Raw genomic sequence first — 20,572 nt, forward strand, 5'->3', positions numbered from 1 at the left:
GGCTGGGAACAGAGATTACATTGCAACAAGTGCAAGTGTTCCTTTCTGTTCTCTGAAGAAATAGCTGCCATCCTACAGACACGTTTCTGGGAGCTTCAAGAAGTTCAGTCATCCATCCTAGGCACTGGCAAAGAGATCAGAAAAGCCAGAGTCATATTTGTCAGCTTGGCACTCTGCTGCCTTAGAGTTTGGCTGTGTCTAAAGAGGCCATGCCTGAGCGGACCAGCTAGGAAGTGAAAAAGATGAGTTCTGCAGACTTGGCTGTGCTCTGCAGAGGAGTAAGGGGAGTTGTGGGCGTAGGGGATGGAGGACGAGAGGTACTTGGTATTTTACTATTTATTCCAGAATCTGGAATTCATTGGAGTTCACAGTGTTGTGCAGTACTTGCTATATTGATATCTCTGTCAAATGGATTATTCCCGTTATCAGTGCCAGGGAGGTAAAAACCTTGTCCAGGGTAATCTTGGGGAGATAAAAGAAAATACTAAGAAAGCTTTTACTTGCAACTGAGTAATGAATAGCAGCGGTTGCTCACTCATCCTCATGGCCCATCACAGGCTAGATGGAGGTATCGATCTTTAGCTGCACGTTTTTGTCATCTCTCTCATCCTTGTGGCTGCGGGTCACTTGCAGTGGGACTTAAGAAGCGGCAAAGCCCAAATGCAACCCCACTGGCAAACCACCCCTTATTCTCGTGTCTACGAATGCAAACAGTAAAATGTTTTTTTTCAAGGAGTCAAAAATGAAATCAGTCATATGCTTTGCGTGTGTGCCACAGCTCCATGGCACAATAAAGCCCAAAGGACAGCTTAGAAATGTTGCAGGATGTCTAATGAAAATGAAGATGGATGGCAACCTCGGACAGACATGGAGGCTGTGCAGTGGTAGAGAAGTGTGTTTGTGTGCTAATCTTTGATACGAAGGGCTGTGGAGAATAATTTTAAAACAATTATTGCTATAATGAGCAACAGTCTTGTACTAATGTTTTCTTCTGTGACTTGTTCTGCCTCCAGCTTAGTGAAACAGAAAAAAAGCATAAAATATACCTTCACAACAAAGCATATTGGTTTCCTTGGTCAAGTTTACCAAAGAATGACCAATGACAGTAAATACCTCAGCACTCACCTTAAAACCCTAAAGCACCTCATTTTCATGGTGTGTCTCTGAATTCAAAACACCTTAAGCAAGGAGTACACAGTGTGTGTGCTGGTAGGCACAGCTTTTGTGTAATAAATACCAGACATCACTTGGAAATGAATTAACTAGGGTCACTACTCTGACACCAGGTGTAAATAACCCAGTCAGACTGTATCTTGCTCTTTCATAGCACGTAGGGGGTAAACCTGCAATAAGATACTGGAGATCCTGGTCTTTTCTTGGGTTTCTTTTCCTACAATGTGGTTTAACAGGCTACCTGCAAGCTAATCTGCCCTGTCAGGCATTACTTTCTGGTTCACCCTGCTCCCCTTTCTGAAGGAGACACAGAACAGACGTTCAAGCAGCAGTTGTCTGAGCAGCCTCACTCTTTCACTTGTCTGCCAAATCCAACTCGGAGAGTCTGCTGTGAGGCCTTTAGAGCACCAGCTTTCCTCTCTCCCCACACCATAGAAGGAGAATAAGGCCAGCTCACTTGTTTTGGTACCAAGATCCATCCAATCTCATTCCTTTCCTTCTTTCCCCCCCCCCCCTCCTTTTTTTTTTTCCAATTTTCTTTTTCTCCATAGCTGCTGGTTTTAGCCCTGTGTCTCCTTCTCTGACAGAGCAGCCAACTCAGCCTAATTCAATCCCACCTTCCCTTCTATCCTATGGCAAAAATCTCTCCACCACACTTGGGTTTGTGTAACGGGAAAAGAGATACACAAACTTCTGCAGCTGCAAGTACAAGAACATGGGGTTGGAGCCACCTTGCAGGCATGGAGTGAGTGAATGCAGAAAGGAAGAGAAGCAGCTGCTTGGAGAAGTCAGGGGCATCTTTCAGGGCACTCCAGAATCTGACTTTGACCCTCTGACTGCTGCTATGCAGAGGCAGTCTAGTTTGCTTCATTGCTAAATTTCAGGTCAGCATCCTTCTGTTTCCACTCCTGTTGTGCTATTTCACAAAAGTGACCTTGGGACAGTGTCTGAATTCCCCTGGCCTTGCTGAGAATGAGGGTGTTTGTCCCAAATCAGAGAAGCTTGAAGAGAGAGGAAGTCTCCCTGTTGTTAGGAGGAAGATCCTCTCTCTCTAGACCTGGCATGAAGCCAGGCTTTTATATTGAGTTCTGTCTTGCAGAATCCTGTGAAAATTGTCAGGGGGAAAAAAAAAAACCAAACCAAACAAAACAACCAAAAACCAAACAACTTCACATACTCCCTTACTGGCAGCCTTGAGTTTTAAATCATTCCAAATTTGTCTTCCTCTGTCACAGCTAGGCATCCTGTTCTAACTTGAAAATTTCATTAGTGTCTTAAGCATTTCTCTATCCTGCAGCCTCAGAAGTTGCAGACTTTCCTATCTCTGCTGAGTTCTCGCAATGGCAGACTGAAGATGTGTGTGCCAGGAAACTGGGAAGACAGAATTACAACAGCATATTTGTTCAGTTGTTGAATAAACATTTCAGCAAAGCCTACAATGAGTCATCACATTAAAAGCTATCCTTTTTATCCTCCTTGGGACTGCTTTTATAAAATGAATATAAAAGTCAGGCCCAGTTAATTCAAATTATTTTGCAAATTAAGGTCTACAGACTTTTAAAAGCATACCTACCCCTGTGGGCAGGCAGAAGGAAGTTGCGCTGCCTGTACCGCAGTTGCTAGACGTGTTTTGAGCGCAGAGCCCCAAGTCCCTCATGGGGCTACCGGGGTAGCACGTGCCCTGTCAAAAGCTGCCATGTGGGTTCAGACTCTGCAGTGTGTGCTGTGCTGCGGCTGGTATGGAAATGGATTTTACCACTGAGATCATGACGACTGCCTCAACTTTCCCCATGGACTGGGCTCAAGAAGCACATGTGAGATGCTTCACCCTCTATACATCCTCTGTCCTCACGTAGACGTAAGCTATCTGATTCTGGCCCATAATCTTTCTCAGGTTGAAAAGAAATCTTTGTATTGTATGTGTATATAAGCTTATTTTCTGTGAACACTCGTCCATAAGAATAATCAAAAAAATGGATCTTCTAAGTTGATCTGCCTTATGCAGGGAGTAGCTCTGTTTAAAATAGGAAAACATTTTGGTTTTGCTCTTTTGCTTCCTTCATGTGAAATCTTAAGCCTTTCATTTTAGGGAAATAAAAGTTGTTTTAATATTCTGTGTATCTGAGAGGATTAAAAGGACATCTCATGAAAAGGTAGCCTTTCTGGATTCCCTAAATATGTACCACTAAAAAAGGAATAGGTGAACAAATATGATTTAGATGCTCAGGAGCCGATTCCAATGCAAGCCTAAGTGCAGACAGAAGATTCTGCACCAATATAACCTGGCCAGTTCAAAATAGGTATCACAGTGATGTCGTCTTTTCTTAGGTGCACTTGCCTTTGCAGGGCAGAAGTGAACAAGTTTATTCTGACTGTGCTCCAAGAGAAATGTAAGCTCTTTAGCTGGACTGAGCTGGGCTCTGCTTCAGTACACTAAAATTCCTGCCCATGTGACAGTTTGGATTGTACCAGTAATGCTTTTGCTTAAAAAAAAGTCATCAACCCTGTTCCTGAATTTTGTTGAAGTGGACGGAGTACGTTTTTGTTTTAAATCACCTTGTTTGCCTATAACTGATCTTAAAAAGGCCACTGCAGAGTGTGATTCAGTACCCTAAATGTAGGCTATTTTAGACAGCACAGGGCATCTGAGGCATCAGCATGGGAGTGGCACACACGAGGTATTGCCTCTAGTGGACCCATGCCCTTCCAAGGCAGCAGCTGGAGGCCAAATAAGACTTCCTAGGACATCTGAAATGGCACGAGGTATCTACATTTAAGCAAATGAATCCCATCCTGTGGAATCTTGGACTTAGTCTGCTTGAAATCTGGAAGAGTTAGTTTATCCACCACCATTAATGCATGTGCTCTCAGCCTTCTTCAGTTTGTGGAGGGTTCAGAATAAGAATGCAGTTGCCTTTATGTGCTGGGGTTTGCCTTCCACCAGGCACTGCAATGACAATTTGTATTTCTTTCTGATCCAAAAAGTAATTATTTGTTTTTACTAGTCTACGGAAAGAAATGTCATTTCAATCTGCTCCAGAGAGTGCTGATGATAAACTTCTCCTATCTCTTCCCTTTCATGTCTAGGCATTTCTGATAGAAACACCACACATTCTTTTAAGATTTTCAGTGCTTATAAACCCTTAGATGTTCAGAGGTTTTGTGTAACTGGAAAGGCTTTTCAGAAACCAGTAGGTGATGTTATTCTGCATTGAATTACATAGGAAAAGAGGACCTAGAAGGATCATTGCCTTATAAAAGATGATGAGAATCCCTCATCACCAAAAGATGCATGGGCTGTGGTAGCAATATTGTAATACTTTATATATAGATTTGAAGGAGTTGAATCGTCTATAGGAATTATGATTTTTTTTTTTTACCTTTAAATATCAGTGCTTGATATATATCTTGTTCTTGCTTTTTGTTATGTGACATATTCATATGTGATGTGCCTTGAAAGTTAACAGTTTCTCTGATTTCTGTCCTGTGAAAACTAGCATTATTTGCTAGGTTTGACTAACCTCATGAGGTATGGGAAACTGCAATAAGATTCAGACATTTATAAGGAATTTAAGGTTTGAGATGTTCTTAAGGATGAAGTCGTAGGGAGGAAAGTTCAGACAAAAGCAAACAACAGTTCATCAGTCCTACAGGCAAAGGCAAATCCCAGGTGATGGGTAGGGTGTTAGTAGTAATATAAAGCTGGTGATTCCACCTACACTAATAAAAATAAATCAAATGTGTACAAAACCTCTGGCCCACATAAGGAAAAAATTTCCCAGTGATTAATGCCATTAACTAAAAAAAACCCACTAAACTCCACAGCTTTCCTGGCCCAAATAAATGTGTAATTAGAGAAGAGTGCATGGTGAACATGAAAAAAAAAAAAGTGTGTTTCTGGGTTTATTTCTGACTTTTATATTGGTAATAACTTCAGTTCCAAAGCTTTTACAAACTTCAGTAGAATTAAGAGCTGAGTTTTTGCTCTAGACCAACACTTACCAGTGAAGAAAGGAATAAAGTGGGCTCATTTCACTCTTTTTAGCCGATTTCAGAAGTGTCTCCTCAACTTAAAATAATGAAAGTTTTTAGCACTGATGATACATCTGAGGTTAAATGGTCTCTAAACGTACCTCCTAGCTGAAAGATGTGCTTGGATGTGTAAGTGTACTGGCAGGAAAAAAAAAAGACTAGATTTCAGGATATATATTTATGACTGGACTTCAAAAAATACAACTTACTTTCAATTTGTAAACTTCTTGCAAAAATAAGCAGCAATACAGGCACTGCACTATGTATGACAAGAAGAAGTGGCAGGTTCCTATTGATTCAACATGGAATCTCATTAGCTATCAATTGGGACTTGAGTACTGCCAACAAATTGTCCTGGGTTTGGCTGGGATAGAGTTATTTTTCTTCCTAGTAGCTGGTATAGTGTTATGTCTTGGATTCTGTATGAGAATAACATTGATAACACACTGATGTTTTCAGTTGTCTCTAAGTAGTGTTTAGGCTAAGTCAAGGATTTTTCAGCTTCTCATGCCCAGCCAGCAAGAAGGCTGGAGGGGCACAAGAAGTTGGGAGGGGACACAGCCAGGGCAGCTGACCCAAACTGGCCAAAGGGATATTCCGTACCTATGACGTCATGCCCAGTATATAAACTTGGGGGGAGTTGGCCTGGGGGGATCGCTGCTTGGGAACTAACTGGGCATTTGTCGGCGAGTGGTGAGTGATTGCATTGTGCATCACTTCTTTTGTATATTCCAATTATTTTATTATTACTGTCATTTTATTATTGTTGTTATTATCATTATTAGTTTCTTCCTTTCTGTTCTAGTAAACTGTTCTTATCTCAACCCACAAGTTTTACCTCTTCCCTTCTGATTCTCTCCCCCTTCCCACTGCGTGAAGGGGAAATGAGTGAGCGGCTGCGTGGTGCTTAGTTGCTGGCTGGGGTTAAACCATATGACACATTTTCTGCTGCCCAAAGTCACCAAACACAGATTAGTCTGGAGTCCATTTATTGTTCCTGCTAGAGGTGATATAAAATAAAAATCAGTTTTAGATACACAGATTTTTTTCCCCTTCCTTCCTTCAGGCTGTTGAAGAATGCACAGAATGAAGTTCATTTCAGAATCTGGTATCAGAAATTACTGGCTGCTCTCCAATTCTGTGCTGGAAAAACCCTGAACAATGAGTTTTCTAAGGAAGGGAAACTTATCAGAATTCTGGAAGACATAGCCAAAAAAGTAAAAGCTGCCAGTGACCCAAAAAGAAAGGTTTGTTAAAAATTACCTCCCTTTCCATCTAAGTTTCTTCAGGTAATTTTATTTTTTCTAAAGTGACACTTCTTTCCTATAATGCCCTTTACATAAATAAACCCAAGATTTGACTAAAATTTGTAAAATTTTGTGCTGCTCTGAAAACAAGTAAAACATATGTATCTAATGGGACGACTCTCCTCACTATTATTCTTGAGGTCAGCAGATCTTTTAAGCCATTTAAATTCCTTCATCAATGGCTTCTCAACCAGACTTGGAGGCAGTTAGAAATAATGGTAACAAAGCTGATTAACATTTTACTGAAAAGAACACTCAAATTCAGTGCCTCAACCAAAACCATTTGACTCCTGTAGAGCTGCAGTGTTTCTTGAAATTTTTGCGAAGAGTTGTCCTTGACAGGCTGAACATGCTAATTTCTTAGCAAAGCCAACCAGAGTGGACTGTACTTAATATCTCAAATACAGCATTCAGCAATTAATACTGTACTCATATCTGCAGAGATGTGTTCCTGGCAGTAGAAGACTTGCTGTCATCTTCTCCAGCAGGTGCAGCTTTTATATTGCATAGGTACATTTCCAACTCAAAACTGTTAATTTTCCAAGACAGCTGTTGCTACTTACCTGATGTGTAAATCTGCTTCTTGCTGAGTTCTCAGTAAGACAGACCAGAAAGCCAAATAAAAATATACCTGCCACTGCTGGTTAACATGAATTCTTTTTGCCTTATTAAGGTTTCAAAGATTCTCAAATGATTTTTCAGAAAACGCTCAATGTTGCCACCAAGAGCAGCAAAGCAAACATGGGATTAAAAAGACAAAAATATTTGCAAAAAGAAAAATCCATGTAAAGAAAAAGAAATAGTAGTGATAAATTATACATTATTGATGCATAATTCAGATTTTAGAGATTAATCTGAAGGTTGCAGTTACTGCAATACTGAGAAACTCCCAAACCTTGCAGTTAACACACCTATAGTTAGGCAAGAGAGATCACAGTGTTGAGGCAACAAGCTACAAATTGTGAAGTTGTCCAGCAAGGCAAAAAAGACACGAGATGCAGCAGAGCAGGTGCAAGGCTAATCAGCCCCTAATGAAGGGTACTGAATCTGAACCTACGTGACAGCATGAACTGGTAGTGCATCTAGGCAGAAAAAGCATGAATGTACAGTAAAATCACAGTTCTTATTTTTAATAACTGCACCTCAGTGTGACCTCATTAGCTGTTATAAGGTTACATGGATGATACTCGCTCCAGAAATTGTACTGCTTGTTTAAAATGTAGAAAGACAGTCAACGGCTTAAAAGCTGCTGTTATGTTCTTTCATGCTGCCATAATGATTCACATGTTGCAGGAGGTGTTAAAGGTGGAACTCAACAGACTTCAGCAGTTCTTCCAGGAGGTAAAGGTTTGCCGGCTTCCCCTGAATCCCGCGCTTGTGGTCCAAGGCATAGAGGCAGACGTAAGTCTAGTTCATGCAATGGATTACGTTTTTAATTTTATTTGGTGTTTTATTAGTATAAAGGGGGAGAGGGAGTGAATGGCTGCATTGACTGGGAAATAATCTTTCTGGTATTAAGCCTGAGTCATCTGGTAAAGTGACATCTAGCCTAATCCCCTTTGAACTAGGGGCCTTTGTTGGAGGCAGAGGTGAAGGGGACTGGTGGGGTGGGCGTTTTATGCATGTCTCACCTTCCACAGCTGCGACAGCAGAGATGTCAAACTCCCAGCAGCCTGCTCCCAGCTCAGATGCCCTGCCGTGGCCTTGGGATCGGCAAGGGCACCTGGCTTCCCTGAAGCTGAGACCTTGTTACCAACCTGCCCAGGTAGCTTTTGGTGGCAGGTTTTGTTTTCATCTAAGACTCTCCCCCGTCACGTATGGGAGCAGCCAAAGGTCTAGGACTAATTCTCTTTTTGCTGAGGTGACGCTAGGCACATGACTGAGAATTGCTAGTATATTAAATATTCACAGTAACATACCTGTGTCTATGAACCCTATTAAAAATGACTTAAAAATAAATGAAACAACAGTGCTCTTTAGTGTTACTCAACTTGACTTTGACCACGGTTCTAAGACTCAGTTATTCATTGTTTAGAAATGTTTTCATAAACAATATTATGCCAGGAATAAGCTGTCCCATCTCTGGAGAAGGAAAAGGTATCCAGCAGCAAGAGAAAACAAACCTGAACACCCATGTATATTACCAGTTACAGCTACCTAATTACAGCAATTTGTGCTCTATTTTTGTCCTCTGGCTCATTATCCACAGTGGACCTGATTCTAAGAGGTGCTGATCCCTTCAGTTGCCTTTGACCTGTGATTCTCCAAATAATTGCTATTCAGCCTTGATCTTGCTGAGAACAGAGGTCTTCCAGCACCCTGCAGGCTTGGGCCAATTGTGTATGATATAAGTCAGAAGAATTTGAAGCCTGCTGCTTCTCACTGCTTTCAGGCTTTTTGGAAATAATGACTAATGGGAAGGTATCTCACCATGTCGTGCTATTTATACTGCACCAACTTGGCTGGACAGATACAAAATGTTTAAATATAAGTATCTGAAGAGAGATTTTTTATTTTTTTTTTCATTTTTCTTGTATCATTATAGGCCATTATCTTGCTATAAATATATGCAGCTTCTTGATTGAACTGTATGTCAGTATAATCATGCAAATTAGAATTTTTAAGTGCTTATAATTACCTAAATTTAATTCATTTTGGTGTCATCTATTGATTTTACTCATAGCAAGCGCTGCTTCCAGCTCTGTCAGTAATGCATTATCTCACAGCAACCTTTCAAGCACTTACTGAGACATTTCAATTGGCAAAATTCCATAGGGGGTCAGGATTTCATCATCAATAATAACTATTGCACATCGCAGAGGTACGATGTGGCTAAGACAATATTTGTATGCTTGTACCATGCTTTGAGATGTTTAGATGAAAAGCAAGAGAGAGCTGTGTCTAGTAGTGTTTTTGTTCAAATTAGCCTCCATTGCACTTCACCCGGTAAGGACAGCAGTAGCTCCTGTGGGGTGCTCGTTATTTCTAGAAACCAGGCCATTAACTTACCATTGTCTTTGGTTGTTTTTTTCAGTGGGTTCCCTCCCCCCCTTTTTTTTAATGATGGTAATAATACCACCCTAACTCACACAGGATTTGCAGTCCTTGGCTCATTAAGGCTTTTTGAAGCCCTTTGAGGTCTTCAGGTGGAAGGAGCTGCAGGGCATGAGAAGTCAGAGTTTACATTTAATTAAGATAAATTCCACATAAAATAGATTATGATTTTCAGAATTTCCTGTATCCTCAGCCACAGTGAAATCACCAAAGAAATTATTAGGTTCTTTGCTTCCATAAAGATTGTATGATTAGGCTTTTTTTTTTCTCCAGAAAATAACAGGACCAAAGGCTTTTCAATGCTTTACAGATTCTCATTAGATCAGTCTTATGTACTTCATCCACTCATCCCAGCCAAAGTTCATCATTAATAGGCCTGGGTGAAAATGAAAAACAATTAGTATGGAAAGTATTATCCATTCATATAATCTGATTATTGAGTGAAACAAACTCTCTGGGAAAAAGAATTTCTCATTTTCCTGTCCCAATTAAACAGTCAATAATATCAAGAATTATTTATTTTTTTATCAGTGCTACAGAGCAGTATTTAAAGATGGTACTTTTTCGGAGGTATTGTATTAGCCTGATGGTTTGTATATGTGACACTGTTGTTCTTCTCTCTCATCTTTTTTTCCCTGAAGTCATGTTCATATTTTACGTCCAATGCTTTTCCATTAAAAATCTCCTTCATCAATGCAAATGGTCCTGGTGGAAACATCAATGTTATTTTTAAGGTATGTTCTTCCTCTAATCCTCAGTTCCTTTTGTATGGAAAATGTTGATTTGGAATTCAACTAATTTATGTTTTAAACCTTGAGCGTGAGAATGTTTGATTTGGCTCTGCTGTTCACTTTTCCCAATTATTTTTGACACTAGAACTTTTAATGGGATATGTTGAGGCAATGCACTGAAGTATCAACTTTTTGATCGGTAGAGAATCAAATGATTTCTTGCAATTTTTTTTTTTTCTCAGTGGAGACAACCAGGCTAAAATATTATTTTATGTTTTAAATCTAGTTTATTTACCACACTGAAGTCAGAGGGTAAGTCTCAGAGAAGAGATAGTTCAGAATGACGGAATCCATTAGCATTGTCCATATGTCTCTAACAAATCAAAATACTGGAGTGTTAGAGACTGTGTTTGCTACACAGAACTAATTCTGCCCCTATCAGCCAGTGGAGGGGAATAGGCTGAGGAAGAGGGAGGTGGAGGGGACAATAGAGGAGCTCTGTCTCATTGGAGTTACTTGGAGGAACTGACTCTGAAAATAAACTCCGGTTTATTTTTCAGTTGTCACCTAGAAAAGCTTCAGAGTTCAGGACAGTGCTGTGTCCATCCACAAAAGTTACTTCTCTTTCAAGAGAGCAAAAGTCTTGCATAAAGTAGGTACTGGTTTTGGAGAAGAACACTGAAGTTCATAAAATGGCTGATGTATACAAAATGGTCAGTGTTGCGAAGACATTATTCCTAGATCTTTTGCAGTATCATTTTCCAAACCAGAAGTCTAAAAAATTGATAAAAAAAAAAAAAAAAGATTTCTAGGCTGTCTTGAATTAAATTGACATTTAGAGCACCTGTGATTCTTGGGAATAGAAGTATGCTTTCCAGGCTTGTTAGGAGGAGGCTAACAATGTTATGTTTTTCTGAACATTCAGAAAACCAGTTCTTATGTTATTTCATCTGAGAATCAATGTTAAATAGACAGGTTCATACTTACATGAGCAACTTGAGCAAATGGCTGCTCACGGGGCATTTAAACATTTGTGCTGGTTCTACCTAGACAGTGTCTTCCCTGCCCAGTAATGTACAACCAACAACCAACTGTTCAGTTGCTGTAGAAGTATTACAACTGGCATCACCTTCTCCTGTCAGCAAACTGTTGTGTTAAAGTATCTTTTACTTGTACCATAGTTCTATTGTTTATTCATGATGGACAATGCATACATAAAATGATAAGCACTGATATCATACTAAATTGTCTACTGACTGTTTATGTGAGGGAAGGAGGGAAGGTAAGTGGAGGGAATAAGCTTTTTTGCAGGTTTAGGTACTAAGAATTAATTGGAGTCAAGATTGCCTTTAAATGAAAGAAAAATAGATTTGGATTATTTTTTTTAAAGATGAGTTTATGTCTCCTCAAGTACTCATTTCATGGCAGTTAATGTCTGTAGATTGGAACGCTTATATAAAAAGAACGTAATAAAAGAATAAAGCACTTAAAAATACCAGTAAAAGTGACATGTATTTTAGATGGGGTGGGTAGGGGGGAAACAAAAAAAAAGCAGGGCTTTTGTTTTCACAGGCCATTTATTCAGCCATGGTTGAAAATAATCTTTTCATTACTTCTTGTGGCTACAATTAAAGCCCCATTTCACTAAGATTATTGTTTGACCGACTCCATGGGGAGAGCAGTCAACACTGCATCACTGTTTGAAACTGAATATGAATCATGTCATGGGTAAAATATAAATTCATGATAAAATTCCCCTTCAGCTTGCTGCAAATACCAAGTTGTGAAGCTTAACATTAGACAAACACTGTCATTTGTGAAAAGGTATATAGCATTAGGTAGACTTTAAAATGTAACTATATTAGGATCCTACCTCCAGATTAAATTTTCGAACTCTAATAATTACATAGGAATAATAAGCAGAAAGGCTGCAGTTAATCAGGGAGCATTTGTTACCATCTCACTGGCTGCCAAAACTGTTTCTGTCTATGTGTGCCATCTACTCTGTCCTCTTCCGACACAGAAAGATAAGTAGCAACTTTGAAGAAAAACAAGAGGGATTTACTGTAAAATGAATGTAGCTATTGTGGTTGGGAAAAAGTCCAAATGAAACAGGAAGTTATTTCTGTCTGGTATTAAAGGACAAACCTGAATTTCTTGTGCAATTTTCACAGATAGGCGATGATCTACGTCAAGATATGCTGGTTCTGCAAATTATTCGAGTGATGGACAGTATTTGGCTCCAAGAGGGAATGGATATGCAAATGATAATTTATAGGTGTTTATCTACAGGAAAAGGCCAAGGTCGGTTTTAGATTATAAAAGTTAGCTATATTACATTATTCATATTTCATGTAAACAGCAGTATACAAAAATCCTCTCTTTAACTTTTATTTTCATGGATGTCTTATTTATCTTCCCCTTAAAGAAAAAAGAAATGCTCAGAATTTCAGTTACTTGAGCCCTGAATTGTATACTTGCCTGCTCCTGAATGTTCATTTTATTTATTCATTCTGCCTCTCCGGGAGAAATATAACCAAACTCATTGAATTTTGTAGCAATTTAGACTAGAATTTTCCAAAAGCCTTAACACCGTCAGCTTGCACCAAATTCTTAAATGTAACTTCACACATCAAAAAGAGGGCTTTGGAGAAAATTGACCATAGCTACTAAAGTTTTAATCCAGTGTGATCCTGCATAGATACTTAAAGGAACCTAGACGCATGTGGCTATAGAAAGTACCTGTAGACAGGTGATGACAGCTTTGCATTGTTGATTTTGAAATATTACTTTTGCGATTTATGCTGCTTAGGCAGGCCTGACTCATCTAAAAGCTTTATTTCTCTCTTTTATGGTTGTTATAGCAGAGCTGTAGCAGGGATACCAATTGGTTGCTAAAGAAATTTACTGACAGCAATAAGCTTACTAGTTTTTACTGACTCTCCAAACCTTTTACTGAAAATAATCCTTGCACAAATAGAAGACTGGTGTATCAAGATTACCTGTTGTACCAAAAATATTAAAATAAAAAATTTTAAAAAATCATTGCTTTCTGAGCCACAAAGAGAAAATGAGGGAGTATGAATGATCTGAAGGAACTAGGAGAAAGTATAGGTGAGTTCACACATATGGTGGGTGGTTAAGGTGACCTGAAAAAAGACTTTGTAGAGATGGGAATCAAAGCTTGAAGGCTTCTGCTTCAAAGGCAAATAATGCAAGAATACTATTTCTGAACATAATGTTCTAGTCTCTCTTATATACTAACACTTAATTTGCTTTTTGCCAAGAAAGATAAAAGGATCATCTGCAAATAATATTGTCTGCCTGACGGTCTCTTCCTTTCAGTACCACAGCAGCAGAAAACCTCTGTCTGACAGATTTTGCTCACAAGGTCTTTCCTTATGAACTACAGAAGTGTTAATATAATTGATTTACAGTTAATGATTAAGGACAAGAGGACTGACATGTCTGTGGTCGTACAGGACATGTGCTTAAATAGACTTGTGTACCCTGGTCTTCTAATCCTGGGCTAATGACTTGCTCCATGGGCCACTTTTTCCACACAAGGGAGATAAGAGAGGTGATAATTTCATAGTCCTGGGAACATGGAAATCACTTTTCTCAGAAATGTGAGAAGCAGATAAAGCACTGGTAGAATGCCACTTTCCAGGCATGGTATAGTAGAGGAGCCTGTCGCCAAATCGTTAGAGGAAGTCCTTCCTCTAATGCAGAGTTGCAGGACGACGTGCCAGGGGACCACACATGGGGACAGGGACAGAAGGCTGGCAAGCCTGGTCTTGGTTCCAAAAAAAGGAATTAAGTGCATGCAGTTGAGACAGAGGAGTTAAGTGAAGCATTGCAAAATGCTTGGCTTCTCCCTGCTCTTCAAAGTCCCAATTTATGTCATATTGGATCAGACTAATTTATGTACTATCTAGTATCCTTTCTTCCAGCTGTTATCAGCATCACATACTGCAGAAAAATTTGTGTAGCATTCTAGAGAATAAACACATATGAAATAACTCAATGTTTCATAGTAAATATCTGATCCTATTTTTTACAGATTTTTGTTGGTTTTGTACATATTCTACCCACTTTGAATCTCGTTAAATGGTTGGCCTTATTGGTACCTTGAGGCAGTTATGTCCACAATATTGTTATTGGTGGTTTTATTTCTCATTCGCAGAACTGCCACTTTTTACTAAGTGTCCTCTGTTTTTTGTTTCCAAAGAGAAAGAAAAAAAAAAATCCTGATCTATATTTTTTATTGCATTCATTTTTTCATAAGCTTTTAAACATACTTTTTTTTCTGTATGGAATGATCCAACAACAGGCAATATGCATTGATGATCTTTGTATCTTTCTAAAGTTTAAGGTTTTTCATGTGAACTCTTTTCTATCTGATTAGGATTGGTACAGATGGTGCCAGATGCTATCACACTAGCGAAGATCCACAGGGAGTCTGGACTGATAGGACCATTGAAAGAAAACACAATTAAAAAATGGTTCCGTCATCACCATCCTCTGGAATCAAGTTACCAAGAGGTAACATCATAATGAAGCTTATTATACATTTCATGTTTTACCATGGGAAAAAAGAAACCAAATGGCAGTAAGCATCAAAAACAAATGACTCAGACACAAGACAAACAAGTCACATGCATAGAAGCCAGGGAATTGACTTAAATGCCAGTCTCTTTCTAAGGAGATACTGCTTTGGAGCAGGTGCATTGTAATACATTTTCTATGAAGATGTGTCATAGAGATGTTTTGAAATGTAGTAGTAAAGTGAAGAGAAGCTGAAGTAGAAATTAAGTATTGAACTCAAAGCCATTTTTTTTTTTTAAGTCAGCTCTCTAAATACTTTATTTTATATAAACCATACAAAGTCTTGGTGGATTTCCTGCATTTGGAAATGACCATGTCAGTACCCATAGTTTTAGAAAGTTGTTTTAGCAAAACTACCTAGTCATACGATACATAAGATCATGCTTTTCATATCATGTTGTGGGATCCCACGTAATGCATCTGATTTTATGAAACTAGACATTATGCATGAGCCAAAAAATTGGAAATTTTGTTTATAGAAGCAGAAGTTTCCCAAGGAACTCTTTCTATTAATTCTTTGTTGGCTGAGTGTGTTCTGAGGCCCATGAAAAAATTTTAAAGTTTGTGTTGCTAGGACAATTTTTAGAACCCTACTCTGTGCCCACAGTAGATTAGTAGCCAAAATTTTAAATTTAAAGGGGAGCTTTCAGTGTTTACCACTCTGAAAATGAAGTGCTTTATAAGAGTTCATTAGTAGATGTATAGCATAAATATGTTTGATAAACTTTAGTAATTTTGTAATTATTCCATAGGCATTTGTTCATCCATATTTTCAGTAAGAACACTTGAATTCTTAGTATATCATCTTGATTCAATTAAACAGGAACAATCTGTATAGGTGGGTTTTGTTTGTTTGTTTGTTTGTTTTGCAAGTTAGTATGTTTACAGTATTATGGTAGAAGTGCAGCCAACATTTCAATTGAAAAGTGAGATACTGTTAGTTATTGATTGAAAACCTGTTTCCTTGCTGCTGCTGCAGTTTGTTAAAAGTGCCATTAATGTGGAATATTCTAAAACCAATTTCTACCCATTTTCTTTCAATTTTTTAAACATACAAAATGCAGTCAGATCTGATTGCATAGGGCATGCATAAAATTACTACTATGGATTCACTTTGCACTCAATGGTGAATGAACTTTTCTCTTTCTTTACTCCTTAATAATTTTTTACTCATACAATACGGTATGTCAGGTGCTCAAAAAGCTAATGTAGAATAAGCTTTAATATCCTCATTTTACAGTTGAGTGAACAAGATCACAGAAAGCTTAGCTGTTTTATCCAAGGTCATCAAAATGAGTAAGTAGTACAGTTAGACATAAAATTCAGCCAACTCTTGTGCTGTCACACAAGTCTTCCACAGTGCTGTGATCCGTATCAGCCATTGCAGGTGGCACCCTGCATCTATAGGGAAAACTTGAATGCCTAAATAATGATTTACCTTGGTTAATATAGGTTTTGTCCAAAAACATAAAGGTCACAGGTTTGGATTTCTTGGGTTTCTATATACATTAATTGCATTGTGATTTAGATTCATGAAAGATTAAAACTTCTGAGTAAGAACTGCATTTTCAATTCTTAAACTGTAGTAGGTAAGATTAAAAAAAGACAAAAGCTATTCCTTATGCTTTGGGGGGGAAGAGTGATCATCACCTGAATCAGGAATAACCCTCCTTTCAAAGAGGACACTGAATATGTGTGTTGTTAAAGAGATTGGGTAGATTCTTATACTAGGATAAGTCTCAGTTGTTAAATACTCCCCACTGAAGTTAGCAGAAAACTTGGAATCCACCTGTGAGTGCCTGGTGAGCAGGTCATTAGCTTGTACATTTTGCTATGTCTGCCGTGGGCACATTTTTGGCTAAGAGTGATGCCACAATGTAATATTGTAAAGAGATTCATGAGATAGATCTGAATAAGCCAGTCTACTTACACAAAGCAGACTGACCATGAAAGTACACATCTCCACCACGTGAAAGAGCATCAGAGGAGGAGGTTATATTAAACATGACTGCTAGACTTGTTTTTCATTTAATCACTCTCTTGGGTCTCTCTGCACAATGCTAGGTTTGATCCCATAGTCTATTCAGATTCGCAGATGCTATGAGCAGAAAACAATTTAGCCTTTCTTTGTTTCAGTTCATTTCTGTAAAATGGGGTTTAATTCTTTGGGTTGGAATATTGCAAGACTTGATTTATTAGGATTTGAGAAAAGCAACTGAGTTCTGGAGAAAAAAGACCTGTGTAGGTACAGAACAGTACAGTGGGTGAAAAATAACATACTTTCTTTACAAAGTAAATGGTTAAATTTGTGGGTTTCCAACTAATTTGCAAACAATTGTTTTTACAATATACCTGCAGGCTATTGAACAGAAAATGTCAGCTTCATGCCAAGAAGCTTGCTTTCCCTAGGTATGTTTCACCTTAGAAGTTTTCCATAGAATTCCAAGTATCTGTAAAACACAAGGTGAAAACCTCATGCACAAAATTGTTCTTGCATCATAATTTTGAAGTTTGTGTATTACGTGTTTGAGTACCGTTCCTACAGACACTTGTCTGTTAAAATTTTAGCAACATGCGTAGCATTTGTAGAACTCCAATTTTTGCTTTTATTGTTAGCATCACAAACAAATATGCCTGTATATTTCTAGTAAGTGCTTTTGTTTTACTAACTAGGCAATAAGGAATTTCTTTTATTCCTGCGCTGGTTGGTGTGTTGTTACCTTCATTCTGGGAGTCTGTGATCGACACAGTGACAACATAATGCTGACAAATGCTGGACGCATGTTCCACATAGATTTTGGAAGATTTTTAGGTCACGCACAGACGTTTGGAAGCATAAAAAGGTTAGTGTCTATAGTGACGCACATAGTAAACTTTAAACAATGATCTGAAATTTCACAGCCTTATCAACTCCCATGGAAAAAACACAAATGAGATCATGCTTTTTTTTCTTTCTGAATTTTCCAAAACAACATCTTTTTGTTGTTCACAAAACCTCTCAAAAGTATAGGAATTACTGGGAAAGGAATTAAAAGGAGTCATTGGAGATCCCCTTTCGGTCTAAAAAAAAATTAATCTAAATCCTTGTTTGTTCAGAGATTTGAAAGATGCGGTTTAGTAGTGTCCAGAATAGTAGCCTGGCCTATGCCAAAGGAATTCTGACGTCCATTGTTTTCTTCTAACAGAGGAGTGATCCTATAATGGATCCAAAACCATAGATGTATCTAATTGACCACTTTCTTCCCATATTCAGAGAGGAAACCAAATTTTCCAAATAGACATGGAGCATAATTACATTATGCCTCTGTGGGTAAAATTGCAAACTTTTCATTATCTTTTAAGTTTTACATCTAACCACACTGAACTCAGGTGCTGTTTTGCAAATATCTGATTTTACCTAAAAAAGACTGTGATTTTTGTGTTTCTATCTATCTATGATGTAACTATCACATGACAAAGATAAATAAAATAGTGTGATCATGTATTCTAGTTCCTAATGTGAACATACTATGGAGGAATGAATTGGGATGGAATAAGAATAGGTAAGATAATACCAGTATGTGCAAAACACAAAGAACCTGTTACAGCAGAGTAGAGAATGGATAAAGGATCCCTAATGCTGACAAGATGAGGGGGGGGGGGGGTGTGTGTGTGTGTGTGTGTCTTCCCTCCATGTTTCCTAATAATTTCCAGAACTATTCCCAAATTAAGTTTGATCTAATTGTTCCTTTCTTTTTACTTTTGTTGTTGTTGTTGTTTTGTTTTGTTTTAAGCTGGCCTTCGACTATTTTAGGCTATCTCAGTGTGTTAGATGGAAATAACAGCGTGGGAGTATTGATATGAAGGAAGCTGATGGGGATAATAAGTATTTCTAAGCCAGGCAGTCAAAAGATTTAGTTGCAGTGCTCAGAATTATCGTCAATCATTCAAGATATGCTCCCTTAATCCTACTTATTTGCTGTGGAAAGAATAAAGCAGAACAGAGTAATAAAAAAAGATACTCATGCACACTCTGAGTCAAGTGCTGCATGCCTGACTCCAGCAAACCTCCTTTTGGAGACTAACAGGAATTTCCCTGAGCAGTAATTATACATGAGCGAAGAATTATCTAGTTGGAGTGAACAACAGGATGAAGAAAATATAGGGGGGGACACAACAACCGAATTTAAACAGAAATCATGGATTAGCAATAATAAAAATAGATGTTAGTTTTACGGTTTTACAACTCGGTCGTACCACACCTTCTTATTAAGTCTATGAAAACTACTTAAAATATAGTCACTTCCATAAACAGCAACCATTTTTTTCCTGTTTCTCCATGCAATATATTGCTTTTAAATTATAGAATAAAATAATACATTTTAGGACCTCCATTCATAGAGGTCCCTTAGTAAAACTAGGACTCACACTTAACAGCAGGTTCTGAATATCATGGGACAATGGTTGTCTTCCTCATACCTACATGTAACTGAGCAGATAAAATATGAATGACTATAGTTCTCATGAGCTGTATGCACCTTCACGAAATGTAACATATTATTTGTAACACAGGAACATCACATTTCTACATCCCATAAATTTCAGGCACTCAAAATTTGGAACTCTCAGTGCTATTTCTATCTACTCATTCCTACAAGGCAAGTCCTGAAATAGGTTTAGCCTCTAGTTTCTTTAACAGCTCTTCATATTAGATTTTTATTTAAGTTCTTATTAGATTTTTTAGTTGAGTTCTTTGCACCCCCACCAAGAACATACCCCTAAAATAATATTGGTAAAACAGCAGCACAATGCTTTCAAATATTTAGAATTATTAGTCCTGACCCTTGGGGTTTTGTACAGTAGATGCTATACATATACTTGTGAAGTTCTATAGGTGGCTTTAACAAATGAAAAGCATCTGATACAAATCCCTATACATACATGCAACTGGTCTTTACACACGTAACACAAACTAATATTTTCTTTTTTTTTTTGTAAAATTAAGTCTATGCAAATGAATGAAGGCTTATAGAAAAAGAATCCCTCTATGAACTCTTTAAAATGGTCATTCCTTTCAGAATTTAGGAAGCTGCTTGCCACAGCTGTCCATTTTCTGTTCTCAGGGAATGCGTTTTGCCATTACCAAACTCTTATTCCTCATAAAGTTTCATGAGGATAGGTCCTCTGCAGTGTTCTGCATATGGAGCAATTCTTCTGTTGTAAGTAAAGTGAAAGGCATACATGGCAGCTTTGAGAAGCGCACGCTGTCATCCATGGGCTGCAGTTCTTTCTATCAAATCCAATATGAGTCTTCAGAGAACCCTTTGAAGCTGATATGATTCATGCAGTCATGCTCACTTTTGCATTCATGATTGTATAATACCCCAACAAGGGATTAGTTAAATTTTATAATTCCTGCCCTCATCTTTAAATGATGCCCAATAAATCTGCTTAGTTTTGAGTCCAAGGCACAAATCAGTAGCTCAGCTCTTTACTATTTCAGAGGGAAGAGGAATCAGGAACTTTCTGGTTTTTCCAGTTCCATGAACCTTCACAGTACAGCAAATATGTTAAATAGTACTAATAACCTGTCTTTACTTGGGTCTAGGAACTAATGTTTCAGAAGACATGTTGGAAGGAGACATATGATGTATCTAAGCAATAGCATAAGAGAGCTTGGCAGAGGAA

The 20,572-nt window shown here is 38.1% G+C and overlaps 1 protein-coding gene across 1 annotated transcript in view; it reads left to right on the plus strand.

The window, feature by feature from the left end:
• Nucleotides 1-20,572, plus strand: part of PIK3C2G (phosphatidylinositol-4-phosphate 3-kinase catalytic subunit type 2 gamma) — a 206,949-nt gene that overhangs the window by 117,054 nt on the left and 69,323 nt on the right. The window contains exons 20-25 of the mRNA XM_075051333.1: nucleotides 6,272-6,452; nucleotides 7,806-7,913; nucleotides 10,208-10,300; nucleotides 12,472-12,601; nucleotides 14,706-14,842; nucleotides 17,579-17,748. Of these exons, the coding sequence (XP_074907434.1) occupies nucleotides 6,272-6,452; nucleotides 7,806-7,913; nucleotides 10,208-10,300; nucleotides 12,472-12,601; nucleotides 14,706-14,842; nucleotides 17,579-17,748 (819 nt within the window). The remainder of the gene's footprint in view (nucleotides 1-6,271; nucleotides 6,453-7,805; nucleotides 7,914-10,207; nucleotides 10,301-12,471; nucleotides 12,602-14,705; nucleotides 14,843-17,578; nucleotides 17,749-20,572) is intronic.

The sequence above is a fragment of the Buteo buteo genome, chromosome 19, assembly GCF_964188355.1.
Source record: "Buteo buteo chromosome 19, bButBut1.hap1.1, whole genome shotgun sequence".
In the NCBI taxonomy this organism is placed as follows: Eukaryota; Metazoa; Chordata; class Aves; order Accipitriformes; family Accipitridae; genus Buteo; species Buteo buteo.